The 23,837-nt window shown below is 40.8% G+C and overlaps 1 protein-coding gene across 2 annotated transcripts in view; it reads left to right on the top strand.

The window, feature by feature from the left end:
• Positions 1-23,837, top strand: part of RABL3 (RAB, member of RAS oncogene family like 3) — a 53,528-nt gene that overhangs the window by 9,284 nt on the left and 20,407 nt on the right. For both annotated transcript variants that reach the window (XM_069202703.1, XM_069202704.1), the window contains exons 2-5: positions 8,047-8,138; positions 16,509-16,638; positions 20,064-20,178; positions 22,578-22,728. In XM_069202703.1, coding sequence (XP_069058804.1) covers positions 8,047-8,138; positions 16,509-16,638; positions 20,064-20,178; positions 22,578-22,728 — 488 coding nt within the window. The remainder of the gene's footprint in view (positions 1-8,046; positions 8,139-16,508; positions 16,639-20,063; positions 20,179-22,577; positions 22,729-23,837) is intronic.

Below are 23,837 nucleotides of genomic sequence, written 5' to 3'. Positions count from 1 at the left end.
AACAATGAATGTTTGAAAAGTTATGTGCAGAAGTTAACTGCTCAACAGTGCTCAAAGGAGCCATTCAAGAATTATCGAGGGTGCTTCAAATTATCTTTAGCAGAAATTAGTAACCGAAGCACCAAAACAATGAAGTAGAGTGAGCTTCACAATAATGTGGTCAGACAGTTAGGACGCAGGTTGCAGTTATCCAATCCGAGTTTCCAATCTAAATATCAAAGAGAGAAGTTAACTCTACAGTCATCCAATGACAAGGCAGTACAGGCCAACTTCCACAGTCCTCTAATGATAAGGTAATACAAGCCTGTGATACTTCCTTCCACTTTTTCAGTCCAGTTCGTTAGCAGACACAGAGGAATGCCCTGCCCTTGCTACGCTGGAGAACCAAAAAGATAGGAGCGAAAAGAAGTCTGAAAGAAATTGTACACCTTTCCTGAGAGTACTCGAGTGTTGAAAAAGATACTGGGCAGAATGCACTCACACGGCAGGCATGTGCACCTCTTATGGCACTCAACAAGGTAGGTGAGGGAATGTCCCTGTGTCTAGATACGGTCCTCCTGTAAACGAGCTCACCCGCAATGTTCGGAAGTGCATTGAGTAGGCCCATGGACTGGCAGTCGGATCTCGCACTTATCTGACGTAAGTGCACTTGCCCTGGTGTTCGGCATCTCTCAGTAAGAGCTCAAGTGCGCTTCTCACAACATTCGTCAGAAGCTCAAGCGGGGCCAGGGATCAGTGGTTGGATCTCAAGCTGCGTAGCGTTGCCCCGTTAAAACCTCTGGAAGTCTTGCTTGCCACAGCTAAGGGTTCTTAGAGTTCACAGAAAAGGAACTCTCTACAGGCATAATAAATCACTTATGCCTGCGCATATCAGTCTTCTTCAATATACATTCTCTGCATGGATTTGTGGCTGCTCCCAGTGTGATGTGGTTTCCTCGTTGCCAATTTGTGATGGAGGGTCCACACCAGATCCTGGTTTAAGTTAAATTTATTCTTCACACATTCCGAGATTGACGATCAGGGGTGCTACGTCATTGTGCAGGGATGCCTATATGGCACTGCAGTAACTCTCATAAAAGCCTTCCTCTTTCTTGTGGGGTGGGGACCTCAACACATACTTAGATTCAGCACTTGACCAGTCTGCTGTAACAGAACAGCACGACTCAGGTTATACATGAAGGCATGGGAGGATATGGGCTTCTGGATACATGGTGCCTATGGCACCCAGGGGTCAAGGAAGGTAGTTTCACATCCTCAGTACATAGAATGTGGTCTAGATTTGACTTCTGGTTGGCAACTAGGGGGTGAGCACGTGGACAATGCGGTACAGCACATGTAGAAAACACTCCTAGATCATGCCCAGAGTTACTGGAAATTGCAATTCCCACTCACATGTCCACACAGTATAAGTGAAGACTTCAGGCCATGGCACTACTAGATCTGACCTTTTGAGATGGAATACGCACGGCGTTGACACAATATCTTGAAGAAAACAAGGGTTCCATAGAAGAAGCAGGAACACTGTGGGGAGCATTTAAAATCCTTATTAAAGGGGCATATATCAGGTTACAGGCAGGAGTACTGAAGGCCATTAGATCTTGCCTACAACTTATAGAGAACACATTGTGTAGAATGGGAATACAAGAGTCATCCAAACCCTGCCACATTAGCAAAAATAGAGGGCAGGTCACGGAATAGAATGACACTGCTGAGCAAGAAGTGAGGCACATGTCTTGTGATGGGCTGTGAGGTCTTATAGAAAGGGAGATCCACCAGGCCGCAGTCTAGCTGCCAAAATCAAAGAACCATGGGCGCATGCCTATATTGTGGGACTCGTGGCGGCAATATCAGTCATGATACGCCAACTATACTAGAGAGATTTGTAGACTTTTATGCACGGAAGTCTGCGACGGGTGAAGAGACTGCACAATATTTAGATGCGATAGGCCTAGCGTGGCTCTCGCCTGAAGAGAGGGAGTTCTTAGTGCAACCAGTCACCGAGGATGAGATAAGATGCTATACGTGCGCTCCATAATGGGAAGGCATCCCTAAGTGATAGACCTCCAAGCCAGTTTTACGAAGAGTATGCAGACATACTAGTGCCCTATCTACCTGACATGTACACGGAGGCTTACGATAAGCAAATACTGCCACTATCCCTAAGGGAAGCCTTAATAATAACATTGCTAAAGCCTGACAAGCCACCAGAAAGATGCAAGTCCTATTGGGCGCTCTCTTTAATTAAAACAGACACAAATATATACTTGCCACTAGACCACAACTGCTACTCAATACGCTGGTTTTACCGGACCAGTCAGGGTTCATCCCCACTCGGTCTATGGCACAAAACTTCTGCATGGTCTTTGCGGTCCTGCATCATCTGGACCCGTTGGTGCAGGCAGCGGCAATACCATTACATGCCGCCAAAGTGTTTGACTCAGTACAATGGGAATACGTTTACAGTTTTCTACCATATGGGAATGCCGCTGGCTTTTCTGCTAAGGATCAGACTGCTATACACAGACCCGGCCTCGAGGGTGCATGTTAACTGTAAATCATCGGATACCCTAAAAATATATTGCACAACACGACGGGTGCACTGTCACCAATCATGGTTGCAGCAGCACTAGAACCATTAGCATGTATGATACAGCAGAGACACATGGATGCAGCCCTACACTTTTGCCAGTGATCGCAGGTCATATCCTTATATGCTGATAACACTTTATGTTCAAATCCCAGAAATGCAATTGGCGCCAATTATTCATCACTACATCCAATACAAGTGGTACTCGGGTCAGAGCATATATTGGCCCAAATCAACCATTTTCCCCTTGACTCGTACTGAGCCCCATGCACTGGAGTTCCGTTTGAAATAGTGCACAGATCAAATATTTTGGTACATGGGTGCACAGAGATCCGGGCACAAACATAATATGGCACTGCAATCTCAAAACTGGAAGATCAGATGGCTCAGTGGTCACGGCTACCCTTGTCACTGGCAGATAGAGTGGCAGTCTTGAAAATGGTAGTACTACCCAAATTATTATACATGTTTATTAACATTCTTATCACACTGACACAGGCATTCGTTAAAACCCACAGATCCTGCATGATCACCTGAGCCTGGGCTGGCAAACAAACTAGACCTAGCTGGAGCACAGTCACTCACCGTATGAACAAGGTGGATTTGGTGCTCCAGGCCTACAACTCTATTGCTTGGGCCCTGACAAAGATCAACCAAACCATCACCCCAACTTTTCCCTGTAAGGTCAAGAACAACCTACCCAGCTAAGCACTGCCCCTGACCCTTCCTGAACATAACTGGCCAAAAGGCTGCTAATGCCAACTCTTCAAGAAAACACTAACATGCTTACCAGCCCCTTAAGACGAGACCCTGTAAAAGTTGCCAGCTATGGAACTATTGTTGCCAGCAACATGCAGCAGTCTCTCGCATTGGATGATGTGCTTGTTATGTTCACTGTGAAGTTTGGTCTATTGCACATTCCCTCCCTTGCTTCCTATCTCACTGAATTAACCTAAGATTTATAATCTAAGTGTTGTTTTGTTGTTTGTCTAGGATAAGGTACATTGTGAAGTTTACTTCTTCTGAATTTGTATCATGATATTGCCCTGGATTGTAATGTAAGCAAACATACTAGAGTAAACTGCTGTGTCCATCTTCTGGTCACATAAATACATCAATTTACAGATGCACAAAACTTGTTTTACTGCTTTAAGGTCTGACTTCAAAGTGCAGCCACTTCCTAACTTATGTGATCTTAAAAAATAAATAAATTGAGAAGTTCTGCATAGAGGGCTGCTTACATGTTGGCTAACTGGAGTTCAGCACTTGAGTGGGTAGATGTGTGCTTCCACTGCAAAAGAGGACCTGATTTTAACATTTTGCCTAATGGGGAAGCTTAGGCTCAATACAGCTAGCCTCACATGGTTGTAAGCAAGTGATCAAAGCTATTGGCCTGCTATCCTTAATCTGAATTGTTTTGGGTAAAGGTAGCATTTGTTAAATCTAGTAGGCCTTTAATGTTGTTTTTATCACATAGGCTAGACAAGATTTGTTTTACATGAAATCTCAGATTACCATTGTAGGCAAGGGTTTTATGTAGCTCAACCCCTCTGGCAAACCATGGGGCTAGAAGAGTTTCTTTGTGATGATCCATGTTGGGGGCCATCTGAGATGGGGTTTATGTTGTTTTACCCAGTTTGATTTTGTACATTTCTCTAGCTTTTGTGATTGTGTGCACAATGGTTGCCAGTTTATTCATACTTCAGTAGGTCTGTGCTGGTAAGTGTTTAAAGCAAATGGTAAAGGCTATTGGCCTTATTGATTTTTTGGGAAAATTATGTCAGATTCCACAGGTTTAATCTGTTTATTATTAAAAGGTAGGACAAAGTCAGTAGACCTTACGTATTGTGCTTCTAAGGGTGGATTGGTACTACACTTTGCTACAGCCTATAGGCGTGTATTTTGTTAAATGGAATCTCGCAGATTACTGTATGAGACAAGGATTTTGTTGTTGGTGTCCTGCTCAGTCAAACCATCGGGATAGAAGATGTACACTATGATCACCCTTATTCTGCGCCTTTTAAAGGAAATTATATTGTTTTGACGATTGTAATTGTGTGCATAATCGTAAACAAATTTTGGTGTATCAAGCGATTGCATGTGTGAATGCTTATGTACAATATAGTAGGTCTAAATGTGTTTATGCTGACAATCCAAAGATGAAAGCTATGGACCAGATTGGTTCATCGGGAAAAGTAATTTCAGATTTCATAGTTCTGATCTGTTTATTATGAAAACTTCAGCTACAGGCAGTAAGGATACTTATTCATGATTAAATGCATATCTTGAAGCCAATATGCCTTTAAGGGTGAATTGTTAGTGCACCGCGTTACAGCATGAAGGCATGTATTTTGTTACATAAAATCAGTCAGACCTCTACTTTCTTCCAGGACAACGTACAATATGGTGCAGTGGGTCAGCCCACTTCAGCTGTTGGCTCTCTTGCCATGTGAGTGGCAGCATTTGTCTGATCACATTTGCACATCTGTCTAAAAATGAGTGCTTTTCAGTGCCAGGCCTCATTTTCTATTTTCGTCTTTTAAAAGTATGCTTTCCCTCTACTCTTTCTACTTTCATTTTGTTAGAACACACTGCGGCTTCTCAGACAGTTTTAAACAGCAGCTTGCTGGCAGCTGCTTTCAACTGCAGTGCACTGCATCCTGCACAGCCATTGCACTTAAGTAGGTTAAAATTACGAAGTGGTACTGTTCATAGCGCATCATTGTTTTACCATTCTAAGATGGCCAGTAGTTTGAGTCTAAACTTTGCGGCCATGTTGGAGTTTTAAAATAATAATACTATTTATAGAATACCACTGTAAGATGGACACTTGCTGCTTTGTTTATGTATTTATTTACTATTATTGCACACATATGCCTTCCATATTTAGGTGGCAGCGTGTTTTTATTTTTTTGTACCGTTTTTCTTTCATTTTATCTTGCATATGTAGTTGAGTTTATGGTTGTGTTTTATTGTGGTTGAGGACATGGGTAAATGCAAGAATGAGCCAGTGGGTGGATGAATGGATTCACAAGAGCAAGGATGAGTGAGATATTGCATGAAGAGGATGAGTGAGATATTGCATGAAGAGGACGTACTGAGTGCCTAAACCAATCAAAAAGACTGAAAAGGCACTTTCATTTATAAGCTAAACTTGTTGACATTGCCAATGGTTGCTGTTTACAAGTATGGCCCATAATCTTTTACAATATGGCTCATAACGCTTTACTGTCTCTCCCAAATGTTTCACAATTAGGCAAGTGTTTCAAACATGTTAAGGCCCAAACTTACTGGATAGCACATCAATTATCTCATTCGATCTCTATGATATCCGAGAAAGACAAGGTACCTATATGGGTCACACTGGAACAATATTTACTGAAAACTACCACTCCTTTGGCGATTTATTATACTAAATGTCCTAAATTCTCACCATCCTCCAATCCAATCATTTACTCATCCCAATTAGTATGGCAAAAAGCACAGAAAGACAAGGTATCTATATGGGTCACACTGGAACAATATTTACTGAAAACTACCACTCCTTTGGCGATTTATTATACTAAATGTCCTAAATTCTCACCATCCTCCAATCCAATCATTTACTCATCCCAATTAGTATGGCAAAAAGCACATAAAATTATAAACTGTAACGTCCATATACATCTAAATGCTCCGTTATGGAATAACTCAGCGATTATGCATAGAGGAAAAGAGCTAAATTGGTTTGTCTGGAAAAATTGTAAAATCAACAACATATCAGACTTATATAATCGAGATAACTCCTTGAAATCATTTACACAGCTACAAGAAACATATCGACTCCCGATCTCACAATTTCATAACTATATACTATTGACATCGATTTTGAACCTTATAACATCCTTGAACTCGGAATCTTTGACTCACTGATCCATTGCACGCCATATTTATATATGGAGAAATTTTAAAGGCACGGTGTCTGGCCTTTATTCTTTACTAATTGACAAATCTTTTTCAGATAATACATCCAAAGATCTGCAATCCTGGTGGCCTACACGACTTAACATTACCTATACAGATAAAGCTTGGGCTAAACTTTTAGAGAATTATAATAAAGGGCTCCGTGATGCAAGGTTGAAATTTAACTATTTCAAAATTCTGCATAGATGGCATTGGTCCCCTTCGAAACTTTACTCTGCTAAACTTAGTAATGACTCCAATTGTTGGAGATGTGACCAGACCAATTGTGATATTGTTCATATCCTACGGGACTGTACTACACTCCAACCATTCTGGATACAAATAGCACAAAATTTAAGGAAAGTGATTCCCAATATTTCCCCACACTCACCTCGCCTATTTTTATTACATGATACCCATGGTCTAGGCATGCTTTCTTCACACTTATTCAGATGGCTCTCTACTGCAATTAGTGTAGCCAAAGTTAATATACTGCGTATTTGGAAATCGAATGTTTTACCACCTGCCCAAACGTGGTTAAAGGATATGTTTGATATTGCTCAGTTTGAAAGAATGCTATATAAACTGAATGATAATCTACAACAGTTTGATCAAATATGGAATGTATTTTTGACTAACTGACAACTTCATATTTCTTTGTTTATATCTTTATATGTTCAATGATTCATGAATAAGACCTCATGTTCTCATTATATTTTCAATATCATTGATAATTATCTTCTTTTAAAGATAGGTATAACTTTGTAATAATCTATTTTATCATTTTGACTTATTGTATATTTGTTTATTGTCTCTTTGTCATTAATCTCTGATCTGATATAATATACTTAACAATGTTTATTTATGGAAAGTATTTAACTATTTCATTGTACATTGGAATTTCTTTACTGTGAATTTATGCTTTTAATGGACAATTCATAACTATTTGTTCACTTATAAAAGTTTAATAAAGAATTGAAAAACAAACAAACATGTTAAGGTGTGGCAATTCCACATTATTCACATAACATGCATCAATATTATCTGTTTCGTACTTCATTGATTATGTTTTAATTTTTTACAAGGTAGCCAGGAGTTATTTCTGGTCGCCAAAGGTTCAGTGGTACAGCATATTTGTTAGCAGTCATCCCTTGAAGAGTTACTGCATTGTCCAATTCTTTGCTGTTCTTAGGGGAGCATCTCTGTTAACTAAGAGGGTTAAACTACATGACTAAGAAAAAACTTGGTGTGCTAATACCCATTTCAGCCGCTATACATCATCTTAAGTTAAATTCCATTCTATGCCTTGGAATTCCAAAAATAAATCAGCAGAGTTCTCATAGTCATGTGTGTTACCAAGGTGGTGAAAGGGATAATGGGAAAGTAGCAGGGAAATTATACAGTTTACCAAAACATTCATAATTCCACGTAGCACCTAGGATAGCATTTTATTGTGCTCTGTAGGTGTTTCTTCTGTTCTTACTCCCACAGCTTACCTGGTTCTCTTTGTATTGCAGGTGTCGGGAAGTCGTCACTTGTTCATCTTCTCTGCCAGAATCAGGTGCTGGGAAATCCTTCATGGACAGTTGGCTGCTCAGTGGATGTCCGAGTATGTTTTGTCCTTTGCTGCCATTTTTCAAAGAGTTGATTGTATGAGTGACTTATGCAAAAAATGTCCCTCTTGAACACCTAAAGGGATCTCACAAGAAGTCCAAACTTCAACATTTTAAGATTAATGTGTCTTTAATCTTTTGCAAGAATGATTTTATCTTATCAAATATAATTTCACTTGATGTGTTTCAGAGGCCTCTGCCAACCTTAATCAGGAGTAAACATTCTGTAACTGCCGCCATAGGATAAGTATACATACTTAAAGTTGGAACATATTATGCACAGTTCTTAACCCATAATTCCCCAAGGGCCCACTTGCAATTGTGTTTCAATACACTCATGACAACACTACTTCAAAGTTAATTTCATACATAATTTGCTGCATACTCAATGGCATTTCCCATGCTGGACACCTTCTTGGATAGTTTGTGCACTCATGCCCTTCTACTGCTGCTGTTCTTCCAAAACTAGATCTACAATATTAGAGTAACATTTTGAGTGTGAAAAACTTTACTTTTGTTTTCTGTCCTATACCTGGACTTGTATGTATAGTTTTGGAGTAACAAGTGCCTTTTAAAATTATATTGTTTTTCAAAAGAAGACATTTATTTTACCTTTTTCATTACTCTCTTTTGGCGTTTCAATGCAGAGTGTTTTTACCCACCAACATCCTTTTCTTCACAGAAGTTTCCTGTAAGTTTCCCCCCCTTTGTGGCTTTGATGCAACTTCACAAATTCAAAACTTCAATTTGGGTATTTGATGGCCATAGTAAAAAAAAAAAAAAGCTTTGTAGCATTTTATGTCATATCTCATATTCTCATTCTTGATTTATGTTCATTTAGCCTCATTTTCAATTTTCCTGGTAAAAAAACTGAAAGAAAGGTAAAGGGGGAGGTGGACATTACAAAGTTAAATGGCGTTTTGGAGAAAACTGTAATAGAAACTATGCATAATGGGTTGGCATGGTGGAATGAAGGAAGAGTACTTTAGGCCTATAAAGAAAGCAGGACCGAAACAGAAGGTCAGTGTGGTGGCTGACATGAGTTTATATCAGGAACCCATGGAGATGATGGGGTGGTATATTAGGAAATGATGGGGTACAAGTTAAGAGTAGCTTCATGTAATTTAAATGTAGCTAATAATAAGGTTACATTTCAAGCGGTTCTTAACTGGCTTAAAACATCTCAAGTGCCAGTCATCCTTTTGCAGGAAACTCATTGGAAGGACAAGGTCAAACTACCTAATCTTCCTACATGTATCGCCCACTCCTACTGTGTATCAGCCGACGCCGCGGTACGAGGTGTGGCAGTTTTGTTTTTGAGAAAATTTGCAGGCTGGATAAAGGGAGTATTTAGAGATCCGCAGGCAAGATGGTTAGTAGTTTCAGGTATATTGGCAGAAAAAGTGATCCACTTTGTAAGCTTCTGTGGCCCTATAGAGAATGCTGTAGCGCCAATGCAGGCTCTATATGTACATCTATCTTCACTGTCAGGCTATTTTGTAATCAGAGGGGATTTCAATTTAATATCCAATATCAAATGGGACACATCACGTAGGAATAAAGCGCAAAATAAACCAAGAGCCTGCCAAATGCTTTTTAAACAGATCTCGGATCCAGCATTAGTAGATGTGTGGCGGGCGGACCACCCCTCCAGGAGAAAGAATTTACACGTTATTCAAAAAGGTACAATACGGCATCAAGAATTGACTATATTCTAATCTCATTTGCACTGCAGTGGCAGGGGTTAGTAATACTTGCAAATTTATTTTTCTGATCATTCCGTTCCCTGGGTTAACATTAGTGAAACAGGAAATAAACAGAGCCGCCCACAATGACGATTGGATAGATCCTTCTTGGCAAAGGAAGGTTGGGTAGCAAATCTCAAAGTGTTGGTTACAGAATTTCTAGCGGTGAATAAGAATTCAGCCTCTCTATTTAGCATTTGGGGAGCCACTAAAGCTTATTTATGAGGGGAGACAATTTCCTTCAAGGCTTACCTACGGAAAATAGCTCGCGATCAAAGCAATTCACTTCAATGGGAACTAGAGCAGGCATTGAAAAGAAATCAATTACTACCCAGTCCAGAGACGGAATTATCATTGAAAAGAGCTCAGGCCAAACTAAGGGACTTCTATCTATCTCGAGAGATTCTCAATAGGCATACAAGCTTTCAGAGGCAGTATGAAGAAAGCGAGCATGCAGGTAGATTTCTGGCCTGGTCAGTTAAAAAAAAATCCAACTCTAATTTAATAAAAGCTATTTTTAATGAGGAGTTTGGTATAATGGTTAGCCAGCCTTAAGAGATAGAAAAAGCATTCCTCTTGCATTATCGTAAGTTGTGTATCGAGACGATGCAGGCAAATACTTTACAAATCAAACAATATTTAGACTCAGTGATACTGCCAAGTTTAGATCCTGGGGCACAAAATATATTAACGGTCCCTATCACTATTAATGAAGTAGTAGAGGTAATAAGGGGGGGGCCCTAATGCAAAAGCTTCAGGAGAAGATGGCCTTCCCATGGAGGTTTATAAAATATTAGAGGGTCAAATCGCCAAAATAGTAGTCGACCTATTCAACTAAATAATAGAAGGAGCTGAGGTCCCTTCAGCATTTTCCAGGGGGCTCATATTGCCTGATTGGCCTCCTAAATCAGGTCTATAAATTATTCACCAAGATACTTGCAGTCCGTACAGCTCAGGTGGCGCAAGGGCTAATACATGAGGATCAATGCAGATTTTTAGCGGGGAGGCTGCTGTCCATCCATACAAATTTTTTGATCCAGGCGATGGATTATTTATCTCATAATCATCATCCGGCGGCGAACATAATGCTTGATGCGGAAAAGGCATTTGATCTTGTTCAATGGGAAGCATTGTGTTTGGTTCTAGGCAAGTTCGGCTTCCCAGGGAAGTTTACTCAGACGCTGCGTAGGTTATACATAGGGGCCCAAGCCAAGGTCTCGGTAATCAAACAAATAGTACGACTGGTACAGATTTCACGGGGTACGCAACAAGGTTGTCCTTTGTCCCCTGTGCTGTTTGCGATCTTTATAGAGCCATTGGCTGCAGCAATTCGGCAGGACCAATATATACAGGCTCCGCTTGCTTTAGCATCCAAGGTGAAATTATTCACCAATTATATGATCTTGTATCTTCATGCGGATTCGCGCAATATTGAGAGAGCTTTCTCTAAGATCAAGGCTTTTTCTGATTTGGGGGCCTATAAAATCAATCGGTCCAAATCAGAAGTCCTTTTGTATAATGCAGATATATCAGTTCTACCAAAGGATATCCGGTTAGTATCTTCATCTTCTAACACCATTAGCTATCTAGGCGTATATGTGTATAAAAACCCAGCAGATTTGTTTCAGTTGAACTACACGAGGGTTCTTAAAAAGATTCAAGGACTATTATCAAAATGGCAGGAATCCACTATGACGATTATAGGAAGGATTGCATGGGTCAAAATGATGATTCTCCCCTTGTTGTTATTTGTTTTTTCTAGTATAATTTTGAGAGTCCCTAAAAAGTACTTCCAAGAGTTGGATTCATTGTTTAGACAATTCATATGGAACCATAAGAAACCTCGTTTACAGATAGAGAAGCTAACTTTTACAGTGAATGGCACTCCCCGAAGTTCAAATTTACTATGAAGCTTCTAGTTTGGATTGGGCTTCAAAAGCTGCACAAATGCCAAACCTCAATTTCTATCTTAACCAAATGTTGTCAGAAACAAACATGCAGCTTTCACGCTTTCTTAAACATCCCTGCCTCCCAAAAAGGGTACTATATAAACTACCGGTAATGATACAGTTTAGTATATTATTAATACAGGCCACATATCAAATTTGTAATTTGATCAATCAATGAGATTTAGGGATACATGGATGATAGGCTTAGAAATTAGTCAAAGAAATGTTAAAAAGTGGGAAGTGGTAGGGATTAGGACCCTAGTGGATTTTTTTATAGGGGATCGTATCACAACACGGACACAGTGCGTAATGGAAAAAAACGGCATTTACGGAAGTTTTTTCCTACTGCCAAATCCAACATTTTTTACATTCAACGGAAAAAGTAATAGATGGCTCCAATGAAGCTATTGATCAGGCCTTTTATAATGATCAATTAGGCATTGGCAGATGGTATAAGACACTTCAAGAAGGGCGTGCAATTAAGGCAATATCCCAACTTTTGGTCGGAGTAGAACATATTACTGGGTGTAAAATGGGGATACAACAATGGCGAAAGCACGGGGTGTCACAAAAAGCACTTGGAGGGGCGAATCTCAAAAGAATCACATTTTATTCCAAACGGTTGCTTTATTACACCCCCATTAGAATAAAAGAAATGTACCCGGAGGCATCAGGTCTGTGCCCGCGCTGTCAAATGACACAGGGGGATTGGCTCCATATGTGCTTCTCATGCATGCACTTGGCTGGGTTTTGGGAAAAGATCTTTCAAAGGATTAGTGTCATGATATCATACAAGCTAGCTCCTAGCCCATTAGTGGCACAGTAGGGTATCACGCAAAGCATAGATTTGTCTATATCTACTAGACAAATAATATTTGTGGGCACCTTGATAGCCAAATCACTGATTCTTCAAGCATGGAAATCACCGGTACCCCCCATGTGTGCGGCATGGAAGGCAAAGATAGAGGCAATACGGGTTAAAGAAAAGTTGTATGCCCAACGAGTTGGAGCTTTACGGAGATACCAGAGTAAATGGGGGCAGATAAGCAGTGTGGAGAATGATTGAGACTGTGGGGAGATGGAGGTTAAGATACAAGACCCCTCTTACAGATCTACTTCCAGATATATTTGCTTAATTATTATTGGGAGAAGGGCATTCTTAATAATTGTAGTACATTAGATCGATTTACAGAAATTGTGTGCCATGATGCAATAGGACTAAGTTTGGATCTATGTAATGTAATTGCACCCCCAGCTCAAATATTAAATAATTTTTTTTTTAAAAAGACAGCGAAGGAAAGAAGAGGCATCTTGGGAGAAGTGTGACAAAGATTAACAGAGGTTAACAGAGGCAATGTAAGATAAACCAAATGGGTGATGTCTCCTTACGTACAAACACAACAAAAGTGGGGGACCTCAGGTGTGGTCCCTCATTTTTATGGTAAAAACTATGAAGAGAAAAAAGGATTGAAGATCAATGTGAGCTAGACAAGATAGGGATTTGTTGAAAAATAAAAGAGCACTCACAAGGTTGGTTTTGACAGTACTTTAAATGACAACCTAGTTAAAAACATCTGTGGTTTAAGAAATAAACGTTTCGCCTGAACTTGGTTCAAAAGGTGTGTTATCTACCGACATGACATGATTCCTATTTTATTTGTTTTACAAACTTGATTGTACAGGTGCCTAGATGGGCTGTTATAGAGATAGATATGTTGTTGAAAGGTCATGTTTGAAACAAGCAATAATCCCAAAGATATAGCCAATGACATTTGAAATCACACTCAAGGCTAACATAGACAGCTACGACTGAGCCTCGGTTGCCTTACTTGGGTGGGGGGAGAAAAAGACCCAGTCTTCGATGGGATTCGTTTGCGATCAAATGTGGCCATCTGTATCTCTGAGCATGAGACAAATTATTGGAAGGACAGGCTAGTTCAAAATAAAGGGCCTTTTTACGACCCTGGCAGAGGGGATTACTCCATCACAAATGTGGCGGATATCCCGTCCGCCGTTATTATACGTTCCATAGGACATAATGGAACTTTTAATACAATGGATGGGATATCAGTCACATTTGGGACAGAGTAATCCCCTCCTCCAAGGTCGTAATCGGGCCCATAGTGTAGTACCATGCATACTGGTGGACGGTGTTGCCAGCATCACCCAGAAGATGTCCTAGTTACACCATATAAATGTTAAACACTGAATCTACACACAAGTTGGCTAGGAAACCAAGTAAATTGATTTACTTTCCTTTCGTTAACAGATCAAATACAAATACTACATACATTCTCTTAAATAATAATACAAAAGAATCCAATTCTAGCACGAGTTACTGCAAAAGGAATTTGATAGTTTGGCAAATGTTTAAACAGTTCACTTAACTTTTAGGCAGATGATTTTAGGGGCAGATGTATCAAGCCTATTTGCATTCACAAATAGCCTGATTCAAAGTTTGAGAATGCAAAAAGGCATTTTGGTATGTATTAATCCCAAATTGCGATTTGGTAACATGTTACTGAATCGCTGTTCGAGAGTGAGAATGTATACCGATTCGGTATTTGGAAGGGGCGTGCCTTGGGCATTCCTTCCAAATACCGAATTGGAATGGTATGTATTGTTGTTTTGCGACCCAGTTACAGTCACAAAACAATTCCGAACTGGTAGTAACTCATTCGCAAATGGGAAGAGGTCACCATGTGCCCCCTTCACCTTTGAGAATGTAAAAAATAGTATTTTTTAAGAGCAGGCAGTGGGCCAATGGACTTCTGCCTGCTCATAAGAATTGAAACGTAAACATTTCATTTGCTTTTTTGAACACACATCCCGTTTTACTTTAAGGAAAATGTGCTGCATTTCAAAAGATACAAATTGCTTTATTTAAAAGCAATCATTGGCATGGTGGTCTGCTGAACCTAGCAGGCCACCATCCCTTTGATGGCTGCGATCCCTAATGGGTAGCAAGTTGCAACTTACCTCATTAATATTCATGAGGTAAGTCCATTTGCGATCTACTAGGAATCAATATTTGGAAATAGAAATACTTCATACATAAGGAATATCAATTTCCTAATTGTGATTTGGAGAGTATCACAAGTAGGAAATCAATATTCCTAATGTTGGTACATCTTAAATTAAGTCCTTCTAGTTTTTTAAAGTCTCATCACCTCCAACTGTACAGTTATAAGTGGCTTTGATTATAAAAAAAACAAAAGGAAGTTTTAGTAGAGGTGCTAGGTAGAATTTCTGGGCTTCACAGTTATAAATTACAAATATAGAGCCCTACAGTTATAATTACATTTTAACATCCTGCGGTATATGAGACCTTTACTACTTAACTCTTTTTTTTGCTGATCCAGCTAAGATTCCTTCTTTTTTTCATTATTTGTATGATTGTTGTTGCATTGTCATCACAGGTCTGCGTAACAGGTGTCAATCAATCAAATAATTTCTTAAGCGCACTGCTCACCCGGTAGGGTCTCAAGGCATTGGGGGGAGGGCGGCCGGTTACTGCTCGAAAAGCCATGTTTTTAGGTGCTTTCTGAAGGTTAGGAGGTCCTTGGTCTTGTGTAGGTTGGTGGGGAGGGAGTTCCAGGTCTTGGCGGCGAGGTGGGAGAAGGATCTGCCGCCGGAGGTGGTTCGTTGGATGAGGGAGACTGTAGCGAGGGCAGCGGAACGGAGCTGGCGAGTTGGTATGTAGAAGTTTACTCGTTCGTTGAGGTAGGCCGGTCCAGTGTCGTGGAGGGCTTTGTGAGCGTGGACAAGGACCTTGAAAATGATCCTCTTGTTGATGGGCAACCAGTGTAGGGATCTGAGGTGTGTTGATATGTGTTCGTGGCGAGGGAGGTTGAGGAGGAGCCGTGCGGCCGCGTTCTGGATTTGCTGGAGTTTTCTTTGAAGTTTGCCTGTGGTACCTGCGTAGAGGGCGTTGCCGTAGTCCAGTCTACTGCTGATGAGGGCGTAGGTGACAGTTCTTCTTGTTTCTAAGGGTATCCATTTGAAAGTCTTGCTTAGCATGCAAAGGGTGTTGAAGCAGGAGGATGATATGGCATTGATTTGCTGGGTCATGGAGAGGGATGAGACCAGTTTGATGCCAAGATTGCGTGCGTGGGTGGTGGGTGGTGGGTGTTGGGGGTGGTCCGAGGGTGGTGGGCCACCAGGAGTCGTTCCATGCTGTCTTGTTGGGGCCGAAGATGATGATCTCTGTTTTGTTTGAGTTCAATTTGAGGTGGCTTGCTGTCACCCATTGGGCGATGTCGAGGAGTCCGGCTTGCAGGTGTAACAGATAAGCTGTTGCAGTAGATTGATTGGGAGCACAGTTCTCAGCTTTACTGCATAGTGTAAGGAGACTGCAGCTTTCACCTCCTTTGACTTGCAAACAGCTGCCTGGGCTCAAGAATGTACTTGCTTTCTAGTCTTTAAACCTTCAGGGGGTGCAGCCATGGCTAGCAGTGAGACAAGGAGGACAGAAAGTGAATGGTTTCAAATCAGGACACTAACAAGTCAGTAAATCAATTGTCACTGACTTGCCTTATCCCAACGTCTGCCAAAATTGCACGGTTACTAAGAATCAGGGCATACCTTGATGTGTAAAAATATATGTCCTGTGTTCTATGACCACCAGATGCTGCATTTCACCCACAAACATACTTTTTGTTTTCCTTCTTAGATCCATGAATACAAAGAGGGGACCCCTGAGGAGAAGACGTACTACACCGAGCTCTGGGACATCGGTGGATCTGTGGGCAGCGCCAGCAGTGTGAAGAGCACTAGGGCCGTGTTTTACAACTATGTTAATGGTGAGATTGATGATCCCCAAGAGAGACACCTGTGTCATGAACCCCTCCAACATTTTATTTGTTTATTATTTATGTTTATGGCTTACCAGTCTGGCACAATAGGAACTGTGTTCAAATAAATAGCAATGAAGCAGAGAGACCTGAGTTGCAATACTTGCTTCCCCCATTTAACAGAAATTCTTATCTTCCTCTGCTTCTTTTCTCTTTCACGCCATGATGCGCTCTGCAGTCTATCCTTTACATGACCAGTTTACCTGGAACTTGCTCTAAAACTTCAAAGCAAGGTCTGAATAATTCCTGTAACCATAACTTTCTTTCTACTAAAACAGCCGGGTGTTCCTGCCCTGTATTTAGTGTGCAAGGGATCCCTGATCTAACTCTAACTTTCTATCCTGTAATTAAGAGTTTAAAGCCCCAACTTCAACAGGCTAGCCTGTTCTCAATTTGATTCCGTCAGGAATTTACCACCTTTACTTTTCGCTTGGTATTCTAGTATCTAGAGTTTGAGCTTTTTGGGTGGAGATATGTTCATATAATCAAACAAGTCTCACACACCTGTGTGAACTTACCTGTCTTTCAAACCAAGAGCATGTTGCCAATCTCGCAACTGGCATGTTCTGTGAAGCAAAGGATCTACCTTTATTCTATTCAGCTTTTTGATGTGCCACAAGGCATATTGTGCGCTTGTATATTTTCCTTATGTAGTATGTTACAGTGGTATTGGCAGTAGAAGAACAAGTTCTTTCATGCCAGGTAGCCAGTCTCTGAGGAAAGCAATGAAGGGATATAAATACGAAGTTAGTTTCACATCACAGTACGGCTATTAGGCTTTGCTGTGTAGCAAGTTCCCATGTCTTGTAGGAGAGTTACTACTGTGCATCTTTTACACTGCTCAGATTGTGCAGATTTTTGTTGTTGTTGACAATGTAGAGCTTTGATCACAGAGGTAAATATAAGGGAGTCAGGTGCTTCTTGGTTGAGAGAGTTTGTTGAATAAAGGTGACTCTGTCACTGCAGTAAATCTCATTCATGCTCTAAGATATTTTACTAGAAAGCAAACTGGAAAGAAAAGAAATCAATTACACTAAGAAATCTACACCTCCTGAAATCGCCAATAATTTGCTTATCAAATTGTGCTATATATGGCTCAAGATGCTATAAGCAACTTAGTACAGTGAGATACATAGTCCTCATGAACATTCTGGCATATACATTTTGAGGAGCAGTCCATGTTTATTCAACACCCTCAGCCTCTTCCTCGTCTACTCTCAACAATGCCCTTTTCCTCTATAAAAGGTCTTTTTGTGGAGAAAACATGCACTGTTTTATTCTAGAGCAGGCTTGCAGAGTCGCAAGGAAGGTGGGATATTTGCGGATTAAACTACTTAACGCCTGGTAACCTGGGCGTAATGTCTGCCTCCTAGGGGGTGACTTACTAGGACCTCACACCAAATTCTCAAGACAAATGTCTACCTTTTTATTCAAAGGGTCAATCATCGTGGCTCCACCAAGTGCATGAAAGGAAAGGAAAAAAAAAAGAATCTGAGTTGTACAGCAACACAGTGTTCCATTTACGTGGTGACGGCTGGCAGTAGGGCAATGAGCCTATTATTGCCATGAATTGTGGGAACAATGTGTGTCTTTTTAGTCTTTTCTTTGGCCGGGCAAGCCCTTGCTTGAGTTCCAAAGTATCGGATACCCATGTCAGTGATGAACAATCACCATAGGTAGGTGGTTTGCAATCATAGCAGTTTACAGATTTACAAAAACGAATTACTAGAGGATTTACAAGGGAACAAGACTTATTATTCTTTACAGCCGTAGGAGTTTGAGCCTCGTATTGTATTGTATTGTATAGTAATAGTATTTATATAGCGCTTACTACCCCTGACGAGGCGTTGAATCGCTTTTCGGTGAGTAGCACGCTACTCTGGAACCCAACAAGAATTAGTGATGGATTAGTATCGGGAAATATGAGTACAGTTTTAGTATTATTATGAGTTAATTTGAGGCGCTAATTGTCCCATGTGGTAGTTGCTGGTTTGAGTGAAGAAATGTTCATATGATTTTCCACCTGCCTGAAATACACTTGAGATAAGAGTCAGGTGTTTGGTACAGTCAAACCTTTGAAGCGCTTCAGAACTCAAGGTGGTATTTAAGGATTCTTTTTGTGGTTGGGAGTGAGTTCCACAGAGACCATTCCATGGTGGAATGGTCTGAAGCATGGCCAGTTGGGATATTCTTTGAGGGTAGCTTGAGCTGTAATAAGGTCCTGTGCATGAATGGGTGAGGGATGCAGAGAGCCATGAATTAGGTATGTCTTCCTTACTGGAAACTAGTGGAGAGCTTGAAAAGAGAAAGTGGTGTGATTGCGACTATCTGGGAGGCTGGGAGTGGCAGAACTAGTGTAGGTCAATTCATAACAAGTACTTTGTATGCAAGTAGGTGATCGCATGTGGTCGATTCAAATGCTGACACCAGCAAAAAAGAGCGCACTGACCTGAAAGACCAGATTGTTAAGAAACAAATATATAAAATACGAAATCACACACACTTGTTCTCTCTATACATATCTGTCGCTTGACAGAAGGTCAAAGGAATGCTAAAACGTTATGTAGAAAGGAGAGCGGAGGCAGGGGATCACTGAGCTCGAACGAGAGAATGGATAGAATTCTTCAACACGTGGTGTACACAAACATTCCCAGTCTCACCAGTGTAATAGGTCTTACTCCCAGCTCACCATTCTGCAGTCTCTGTCTTTAATTGTTAGTATTACATATTCAGACACTGTCCTTCAGTTAACAACAATTGAAAACGTGTATACTTTGCCAATACCCATAAAGAATAATGAGTTGTGAGTATTTGTGAAACTACTTGTGTTAGAACTAGCACTTTAACATGATCAATACTGTACTTGCAAAATAACAATGGATTGGGTTGCGACCCGAGTAATTACAAGTGGTTCAGAATAATTCAAGAATTCCATCCATCACTTTTTTTGTGTACTTTAGTGTGTGGCAGTAAGTGGGGTGGGCATCCCCAGACTTGGGTCCCGTACACACTGTGTCACTGGAACTGAGTTATACCTGGCTGATGAGCCCTAACTTGGATGAATCCAGTCCTGCTTTGCTTGTGTCCGGTACAGAGAGGCCCTGGCCTGGCAGTTCAGGCTGGACTGTTCCTACTGGATCAGCATCAAGAAGTATTTGCATATGACTGTTTTCAAGCTGCGGTGGCATGGTGTGCAAAAAACAGTGGACTGGGATGCTGCCCCAGTAATCGCCAGTAGCTGAGATTAATTCAAGCAATCCCACATGTTTTTGTATACTTTAGTGATCCTATACTTGATACCATCATTTTGATAAACAAGGTTTTAGTTTCTGATTAATGGTTGGTTAGATTAGTTGGATTTCTTTTGCTTTCAGGCATCATACTGGTCCATGATTTGACCAACAAGAAGTCATCTCAGAATCTCTACCGCTGGTCCCTGGAAGCGCTGAACCGGGACCTTCCACCAACGGGAGTCCTGGTAACCAATGGGTAAGATCACTGCTTACATTGAGATCACAAAAACCAACTAAAAGAGGGGTTTGGAAAAAGGGAGATTTGGGTAGAAAAATCCTGGTACTGTGTATAGAGCTCCCAATACATGTACAAAAACAAGGTATACACAGTTCCACAACGTAAGTATAATCAGGAAAACCACATTGGGTCCTGATCTAAGGAAAAGATCGTAAAAAAGAGAGAAGAAAGAAGAAAGAAAGCCAGGTCCCTGGAAAAGTAATTATTTTGGAACAAGAGCCCTCACTCACCAAAGGTGACATGCTTCATCCACGGGCTTTGCTCCACGTCAGGCCGGCGCTGCAATGCCTGACGGGCCCCTCAAGGGGGGCTCTTTGCCGGAGATCTTTTGAGCTATATGCCCGGTTTAGAAAGAATAGGGTATAGGATTGGAAAAATTCTATTTAAAAATAACTAGAGGTTAGGCAAATTTTATTAAATAAACCAACCACTGTCATGATTAAAACCAAAGAGCGGGGAGAGAAAAGAACAAGGTCTACGCTCCCCAAAAAATTATTCACTTCCTCACTCAATTTGAGGTTAGGAATTGTACGCACAGGATCCCCTGTACGATTCACCAGAAGGTCAACATGTTTCTCGCTATTGATGTCCTATGGATCTAACGCGATTCTTCAGGACCTAAACTGCCTAATCCTATGTGTAAATATAACCTATAATAAGGAATATTAGTACAATGCAGGGACCCTCCTCATACTAGTGGATGGGCCGCATCAGGTAAAGCACCAAGTAACAGAGGTCCTACTGAGTTGGGACCTGTCCGAAGTTTGCGGCATCACCTGCCCCGTCTCGGTGTTCCTGGAATAGGGGATTCCTAACCTCAAATTGAGTGAGGAAGTGAATAATTTTTTGGGGAGCGTAGACCTTGTTCTTTTCTCTCCCCGCTCTTTGGTTTTAATCATGACAGTGGTTGGATTATTTAATAAAATTTGCCTAACCTCTAGTTAGTTTTAAATAGAATTTTTCCAATCCTATACCCTATTCTTTCTAAACCGGGCATATATCTCAAAAGATCTCCGGCAAAGAGCCCCCCTTGAGGGGCCCGTCAGGCATTGCAGCGCCGGCCTGACGTGGAGCAAAGCCCGAGGATGAAGCATGTCACCTTTGGTGAGTGAGGGCTCTTCTTCCAAAATAATTAATTTTCCAGGGACCTGGCTTTCTTTCTTCTTTCTTCTCTCTTTTTTTACGATCTTTTCCTTAGATCAGGACCCAATGTGGTTTTCCTGATTATACTTACGTTGTGGAACTGTGTATACCTTGTTTTTGTACATTGAGATCACTGCATGTTTTTTTTCATCCTGATCTCTTCTAAACCATCAAACTTCAGTCACTGAAACAGTCCTGCATGTTTAAGTCACTCTTTCCCACCTCGCAGCGAAAGCCTTCCTTCCTGTTTTTCATATAAAATTGTGATCATCCAAATCATGCTCTGCACCCTTCTTTATGCTTTTCTCCCACATTTCTAATTGCTGCATTTTCACTCTCTGATGCTGGGTTTGACTACTTTCCTCTAAACTTTCCAGTGGATGAAACATGTTAGTCCATTCTGGCGATTCCTCCTTTGACACCTCCAACTTTTTCTTTCATTAACCCACAAGCCTGCTTGTCCAGCGTACTGGTCCTCCGTACTTCTTACTTGAGGCATTATTTTCTGTCTTTAAAATAGCCAGTATGCTTCATCTGTGTCTGTCCTGCCCCTCCTAAGCAAGCTGACTGCTAATATCCCCGCCATCCAAATTATCCTTTCTTCCCCAGAGCCCTTGAGCATTTGGTGTTATTCTGCTCTTAACCCTATACCTCTTCTCCCATGTACTAAATTAGTTACAGTCTGACACCCACAAATTCCAATCCACTGAAATCACTATCACTAATGACTCCAACTTATTTACCTTTCTTTACCACAACCAACTCTTCTCAGTCCTTCTGATTCATGGCCTGTTTACTGCATTCAGCACAGTCACCCGCTCCGTTGTGCTCCTGCCGTACGGTTGGGACAAAGACACTAAACTGGTTCTCCTTTTACGTAACCTTTCCTTCTTTATCTACTGGCGTTCTCACTCTGAACACTTACTTCGCTACCAGCGACACAGTGGTGTCTCCTTGTTTTCCTCTTGCTTTTCACCCTAGCATTCCTCTTGGTCTCCCTTGTCATAGTGTTCATCCGCATTGATCACATCCTATGTGGTCCTTCATATGTTTGCAATTTTCTGTTTGTGTTCACAGCCAAAGTAAATCACAAGAAGCAGTACCTGATCCACATTAGCATGATTATACCAAAGTCCCCTCAGGCTTTCTTCCTCTTTAGCTTTTTAGCCCATGTCACAATTCTGACAATCCTCATGTCTTTCTCTTGTGCATAGAGACTATGACCGGGAACAGTTCGCCGATAACCAAATTCCATTGCTGGTGATTGGGACCAAGTTGGACCAAATCCCTGAACAAAAGCGTAATGACGTTCTGTCCCGGACAGCCTTTCTAGCAGAAGATTTCAATGCAGAAGAAATTAACCTGGTTAGTATTCTGTAACTGTGTGGCCAGAGGTTTGGATTTAATGTTTTTTTTTTGTGAGTTTGCTCTTGAAAATGACAAAGGGAGTTATACTACCAATCCGGGGCAATTTGTCTGCACAGGTCTGCCACAAATAAAAAAAGAAATATATATGTCATTATTCATATCCAGTTGCCCTACTGTGGTGTGCAAGGAGTCTGCTTTTTAAAATGTGTTGTGATTTTATTAATTGTTTTTCTCTTTAAATGTACATTATTGTACATGAGTTCATAAAGTTATTGCACAGCCACTGCTCGCTTCATACATCAAATTCAGACTTGCCATATCTTGTTCCTCAAGCAGGCAAATTTGCTACCTGGAGTGAAAGGGTGCGTCAAACTACAAGTTGCAGTTTAAACGCACTAAAATAAGGAACCATCCCGAGAAAACATATTTAACTTCAAATGAAATGTAAATATTGAAATACTGGTAAAATTATTACATTGCCTAAAAAGATAAAGTAGTTAAAACATATTGAATTGTTTCTTACAATCAGAAAAAAATACAAATCTCAGCTAACTTGGACAGTAGAAGTAGGGATGTGTATGGTAAAAGCCCTAGATATGAGACAGAGGCAGGTGAACTACAACAAGATACAAAGATAGTTGAGAATATCTTGGAAGTTAAAGGTGGCAAAAAAAAGAGATAGGACAATAGTGAGTGTTATCTATTAAGCCATGACACATTAGGTTATTTTATGCACTGCATGCTGCCTGAGATGTGCAGGGTTTGCCTGCCTTTATGTTAGAATTTGAGGAGGCGTCTACACCTTCCTTTCTCTTCTCTCGTTGCAAAGATTCCCCGTAAGCTTAATAACAATTGGGGGTGCACTTTTGTCTTGGTTTTCAGATCTGTATACCATTATTTGGGATATGTTGTTACTCCATTGTCACTTCCAAAGTTCTGGCCTCGCTACAAGTGCCAGGTCCCACACCCACCACTTTTACCTTATAACTGATAGCTTGAGTCTTGGATAACCGACTTTTGTTTATTTAAACTTGTCATAAGCAAATGTTGGGGTACTAATGGCTGCAAGTAAAACACTTCGAGGCCTGTCAGTTGCCACAAAATTG

This window comes from Pleurodeles waltl, chromosome 8 (assembly GCF_031143425.1).
Source record: "Pleurodeles waltl isolate 20211129_DDA chromosome 8, aPleWal1.hap1.20221129, whole genome shotgun sequence".
NCBI classification, from domain to species: Eukaryota; Metazoa; Chordata; class Amphibia; order Caudata; family Salamandridae; genus Pleurodeles; species Pleurodeles waltl.
The sequence above is the reverse complement of the archived record's forward strand: the minus strand, read 5'-3'. Positions and strand labels throughout refer to the sequence as shown.